Source organism: Chinchilla lanigera, unplaced genomic scaffold, assembly GCF_000276665.1.
Source record: "Chinchilla lanigera isolate Chin_1 unplaced genomic scaffold, ChiLan1.0 scaffold00097, whole genome shotgun sequence".
NCBI lineage: Eukaryota > Metazoa > Chordata > Mammalia > Rodentia > Chinchillidae > Chinchilla > Chinchilla lanigera.
The window spans coordinates 6,874,463-6,880,716 of NW_004955498.1; the positions used below are offsets into that span (position 1 = coordinate 6,874,463).

General features: G+C 43.8%; 1 protein-coding gene across 2 annotated transcripts in view; it reads left to right on the forward strand.

Annotated features, from left to right (window-relative positions):
* The first annotated feature begins 517 nt into the window (after positions 1-517).
* Vma21 (VMA21 vacuolar H+-ATPase homolog (S. cerevisiae)) overlaps positions 518-6,254 on the forward strand; it is a 12,582-nt gene continuing 6,845 nt past the window's right edge. The window contains exons 1-2 of one of the 2 annotated variants that reach the window (XM_005406432.2): positions 518-614; positions 737-1,017. In XM_005406432.2, coding sequence (XP_005406489.1) covers positions 908-1,017 — 110 coding nt within the window. In that variant the 5' untranslated portion in view covers positions 518-614; positions 737-907. Of the gene's footprint in view, positions 615-736; positions 1,018-1,084; positions 1,285-6,254 lie in introns of those variants that run through there. The other variant, XM_005406436.2, reaches the window with a different exon arrangement.

Genomic DNA, 6,254 nt, shown 5'->3' on the forward strand with positions numbered 1-6,254 from the left:
TTATTATTCTTTTTTCAACCAGTGAAAAATGGAAAGCCAATTTTTAGCTCAAGGATTGTAGAGAATAAGGTGGTAGGGTACATGTAATGATTGGCTGACCGGTTTGCCAAACCCCAAGCTAGATTCTCTCCCAAGTTCTTACGCTGGGGTGATTCTTTTCCACTTAAGGATTTCGATGAGGCCCAGAGAAGGATTTTTAATTTTGAAGTAAAACCTGGGCTTTCTGGTATTCAGTGCCCCACTTCTCTACCACCCTAACTTGCTGGTTTAGTCATGGTATCAGATGTGATCTTTGTATTCCTGTGGTGCAGAAAATAGCAGTATGGTCCGGGGCCCTTTCCAGGCGTTGACCGTGTAAGGACTGTGCTCATATTAGCAGCCAGTGGCAACCTAATTTTGTCTAGTGTGACCCCGGGCTCACATACCCTTCTCGTTTATACCTCTCTCGGGTTGCGAGTGCTGGAGGCCCATCTGTCCTTACTATTTGAGTCCCCTTTGTCCCATTGGTGGCTTTTTGAGCAGCTGCATAGAATGTTTCTAACTTTAAGTGGAAGTCAGGGTCACTCTCGGCAAGGGCTCTTTCCACCGGCAGACCTCTAATTACTCAGGCTCGGGTGAGTGGTAAACCAACTCCTCCCGCTTCCCACAGTTGCACTTCTACTTCGGGAAGTCACTGAGGAGGGGCTTGCGCCAGGGCTGGTGGAATAACGTGCATTGTTTGTGTTGTTGTTGTCAGAAACTGCTCGGTTGCCTAGCACCGCGGCCGTCTGCCCGAGTCGTCTTTCCTTGCAGCTCCTCTACACCGGTCGCCTAGCTCCCGAAGCTCCGCGACTGGGGCCAAGGCTGAGACTAGTGCTACCCAGAGCAGCTCAGGAGGTGCCAACACCGCCGCCCGCCCGGGAGGACTATGCTGCGCGGAAAAGCCCGGCTCAACGTGGAGTGGCTGGGCTACTCGCCGGGTCTGCTCCTCGAACACAAGCCCCCCCTGGCTGCGCGCACGCCGCGCAGCCCCCGCGGGTAAGTCCTGTGCGTGCGCACGCCGCGCCTGCGCGCGCCTCCGTCCTACGTCACCGCACCGCGCCGCGCCGCGCCGCGCCGCGCCTGCGTGCTTCCGCCCGCCGTCGGCAGCTCAGCTCGCTTCCGGAGGGTCGGTCCTGCCTCTGTGCCCGGGAGCGGGGTCGCTGGGGCCAAGCCGTCTCTGCCGAGTGCCTGCTGCCGGCGCGGCGACGCCATGGAGCGGCTTGATAAAGCGGCGTTGAACGCGCTGCAGCCACCCGAGTTCAGGTAGGCCTGAGCTGGGCCTGGTGCGCTAGGCAGGTTGGCCCCGGCCTGGAGCGGGGCTGGAGGGAAGGCCCGCACAGAACGGGTGGACAAGGGGCCTGGACCCTCAGGGTCTGGCTGCGAGGTGGGGAGAGGAAGCAGCGTGGAACCTGCGGGGTCTGTACTTCCAGACCTGGCCTTGCACTCCCTTGGGAGCGACAGATCCCCGGTCGTGGGGGAGAGCTCAAGCTGCTTCCCCCGCGCGTCTCTCCTTGTCCTCTATGTTCTGCTTTCACTGGTTGCAGTCTCTCTCCCTACTGCAGGATGTGGTCTCTGAGGGCAGGATCCCGGCCTCCTTCATCCCCACGTCCCCTCCCGAGACCTGTATGGTGGGCTTTAATGTGTCTGCCGTGTGAGTGAACCAGTGGAAAGGGGTGGAAGCTGACCCCTCGCCTCTCTTGGGGGACACCAATCAATAGGATGGGACTAGTGGCCGAGCAGAAGCAATCTGATGAAGAAGCAGGTGTTTCAGCCCTATCTCAGTAGGCCAGGAGATGGGTGGGGAAGGAATAACCACCATTTACTGAGGTTTCCTGGGCCAGGCACTTTACATACATAATCAAATTTCGTACTTCTTACTTCCTCTAACTGCTTAGTTTCCTGATTTTGAAAGGGTGAAATTGACGCGGGATAAGAGACTTACCCAAGATCACACAGACTATGTAGTTCCTAGCGTCCAAGCTGGCATTTGACCAAGCCCACTGACTCCGGAGCCTGTGATCAGTGGAGCCCTGTGATCTTTTTACTTTCCCTCAGCAATGTAGGTTCACTTATAAGGACACTAACAGGATTTTTTTTTTCTTTTTTTTGAGACAAGGTTTTGCTATGTGCTACAGGCTGGCCTTGAACCCACAGCGATCCTCCTGCCTCAGCCTCTCCAGTGCTGGGATTACAGGGGTGCGCCACCATGTTTGGCTTTAACAGATATTTTTATTAAATGCACTTAGAACACAGTATACCCTTCTAGACTGTTAGTAGTAGTCCTAATGGAATTGGCAGTGAGAAAAATTTTGTTCTAGTATTGGAGCTTGAACCCAGGGCCTTCATACTGAGCTACAATCTCAGCTGTTAACGATTTTTTTTTTTTTTTTAAATTTTGAGAGTTTCTCACTAAGTTACCCAGGCTGGGCACAAACTTGTAATCCCTGGGCCTTAGCCTGCCAAGGTGCTGGGATAACGGGTGTGTGCCACTACACCCAGTTTACAAATGAAATCTTGTAGTAGAAGAAGAAATTCTGCCATAAGCCTTTCTTGCCACAGAAAGGAATCTGATAAACTCTTTTATCTGTTCAGTGTGTGGTGCAGAAATTTATGTAAAGTGGGAAAACTCTAGGTGGTGGTAAGAGTGGGAGTGGTGGCTTGATAAAGTTCATCCTGAACTTTTTCTTGTGCATAGACAACTTTGATTCGGGCTTTCCTATTCCTTTTTTCTAACCAGTCTCAGTGGCCCTCAATGAGAGATAAAAAAGAAATCAAATGACATCACTTGCTTTGATTTGTAATAAGCTGCACAGTCTATCCAAGCTGGTTTGTGCCAGCAAAACTGACGGTTGCAGTGGGGTGTGGCTAGAAGTCAAGGAGAAAGGGTACTGTAAACATTAGGGGAAGTTAGGTAGTTCTCAAAAGTTTGCACATTTAATGTTGACCTTGCTTGGTCATGTAGGATGGACCATATAGGTTGGTGGTCCCGTAAGATTATATATCTCATTATAGCCATCTTAGCTTGTGTGAGAATACTCTATAATGTTTGCACGATGACCACATCATCGTCTACCACATCATCGTCTACCACATCATCGTCTAACCATGAGCTTCTTAGAGCATTATCCTGCTCAGTAAGCTATATATAATTATACTTAGTCCTAAATTAGTTGAGGTCATAACTCAGAAAAGTAATCCAATTTTTGAAATTTAAATAAGTGTAGTGAGAAGGAATTGAGGATAGGCTATAAACTTTTTATTTAATTTAAGTTTATTGGTACAGTTCAGGCACACATAATGGTCAAATTCATTATACAGAATTTATGTTTGTGCATGATATGTCTTGATTCCTCTTTTTTCCCATTCCCATCACCTCCTTTCAAACCCCCTCCCCCTCCCTGTTCACAGAGCTCTTGTTTTCATTTTATCCTTTTCTGATTTTTTTCTTTCCCTTCCTTTCCTACTCCCCACTCCCTTGTTTCCTTTTCCTTTTGAACATTTTCTTTGTATTTCACAATAGCTATTTTGCATTTTGGTTCTTATTTACAGTGTCATTTTCTTACTCCAGATAATGAGGTATTTACATGGGTGTCCAATTTGTTTCACTTATGATTGTGGTCTCCAGGTGTAACCATTTAGCTATAAATGTCTCCATTTTATCTTTATGGCTGAGTAGTACTCCATGCTATTAAAAATCTTTTCTATCCATTCATCAGTTGATGGGCATTAAGGTAGGCTATAGGTAGAGTGTGGGGGTTAGAAATTAATATGTAGAGGGCTGAGAGTATAGCTCAGTGGCATAAGTGCTTGCCTGGCAAGTGTGAGGTCATGAGTTTGATTCCCAGTACCAAAAAAAAAAAAAGAAATTAATATGTAGAAAACAAAAGATTACATTTAGGTAGTGGGAAGTAAGTCGTTTTCTTTACGTTAAAATGCATGCATGTTATATCATCTTTTTTAATGGAAAAAATTAAAACAATTTCTCAACAAAATAGAATAGCAGTAGTTAATACATTGCATATTGTTATCTTTAAAGTAGTTACTCACTGCAAGATATGGGCATAAAAATTCTCCAATCAGTATTAGCACGAACCTTCCTTTTCAATGAACTAACAGACATTAATAGTGTAACTAACTTGCATTTTTTTCCTTTTCCCTTCCTTCCTTTCCCCTTTTCCCTAACCTAGTTCCTTTTGCCTTTTGAACCATTTCTTCCTATTTCACAATATCTACTGTACATTTTAGACCTTATTTACTCTTTTAATTTCTCACACCAGGGAGACAATACAATGTTTACACATGTAGGTCTGATTTATTTCATTTATGAGTATGGTTTTAAGTTGCATTCATTTACCTATAAAAGTCTCAAGTTTATCCTTCTTCATGGCTGAGTAGTACTCCATTGTATAAAAATACCACATCTTTTTTATCCATTAGTCAGTTGGTGGGCATTTGGGTTGTTTTCAAGATTTACCTGTTTCAAACTGTGCTGCTATAAACATGGGTGCACATATATTGCTGTGATGTGATGTTTTAAATTTTTCTGGGAAGATACCCAGAAGGGGAATAGTTGGATGAAAAGGGACCTCTAATCCTAGCCTTTTTTTTTTTCTGGTACTAGGACTCGAACTCATGACCTTACGCTTGCCAGGCAGGCACTGTGCCGCTGAGCTATATCCCTGGCCCTAATCCTACCTTTTTGAGGAATCTCACAATGATGTCCACAGTGGTTGCACCAGTCTACATTCCCACCAATGGTGGATAAGGGTTCCTTTTCCCCCACAGCCCCTCCAGCATTGGTTATTGGTCGATTGGTCGAACAGCCATTCTTTCTGGAGTGAGATGGAATATCCATGTTGTTTTTAATGTGCATCTCTTGAATGACCGATGATGTTGAACATTTTTTCATATATTTGCTGTTTGTATTTCTTCATCTGAGAAGTGCGTCTTCATGTCAGATGACAATTTTTGGATTGGAATGTGAATCTTTTTTCTGAGGGCCAACTGGCTAAATTTTTTTCCCACTCTGGGTTGTCTTTTCATTCTCTTGGTAGTTTCTTTTATTATCCAAAAGCTTTTTAATAAAATGAGATCCCAGTTGTTGATTCTTTGAAGTATTTGCCTTGCAGTCTGAGTTTTCTTCATGAAGTCTCCGCCTACACCTATGTCTTTTAAGATTTCTACCCTCTATCTCTTCCAGGAGATTTAGTGTTTCTGTTTTAATATATAAATCTTTGGGGCTGGGGATTTAGCTCAGCAGCAAAGCGCCTGCCTGGCAAGCGCAAGGTCATGAGTTCGGTTCCCGGTACTGGAGAAAAACCAAAAAAAAAAAAAAAAAAATTTTAGATCTTTGATCCTCTTTGATGTTAGTTTAATGCGTGGTAATAGAGATGGGTCTAGTTTTAGTCTTCAGCATGTAGACAGCCAATTATTCCAGCACTGTATATTAAAGAGGCTATCTTAATTTCCAGTGAACATGTTTGGCTGATTTGTCAGCAGTAAGGGGTCTGAGTGTGTTTGCAGTTGTGTCTGCAACTTCTGATCTGTTCCACTGATCCTCAGGTCTGTGTTTTTGCCAGTACCATGCAGATTTTATCACAGTAGCTGTGTAGTGTAATTTCAAGTTGGATTGTGATGCCTCCTGCCTTGCCTTCGTTGCTCAGGGTTGCCTTTGTTGTTCTCAGTCTCTTCTGTTTCCAAATGAATGTTAGGAATGTTTTCTCTAGATCTGTGAGGTATACTAATGGTATTTTGATTGGGATTGCATTAAATCTGTGTAACAATTTTGGGAGTATGGCTATTTTCACAATGTTGGTTCTTCCTATCCATGAGCAAGGAATATCTTTCCGTTTTCTGAAATCTTCTTCAATCTCCTTTTTCAGAGTTATATAGTTTTCCACTGTATAGATCTTTTACTTCCTTTGTTAGATTGATTCCTAAGTATTTCATTTTTGGGGGATGCTGTTGTGAAGGGTGTGGATTCCCTAATCTCTCTCATTGTGTTTGTTGTTTTTGTATAGTGATGTTATTGATTTTTTTTTTTTTTTTTTTTTTAAGAAATAAAAGGAAAACATAGTTAACAAACAGACATCGATTTACAAAATAGCATAAGAACAATATAAATAAAACAGTTACAGAAAAAGTTGTGGGAAATTAACAATGATTGTTGTATTACTTATTGATATCTTCAAAGTGGTTTCTCAGGAAAACAAATAGAGACATACAAGATTGAT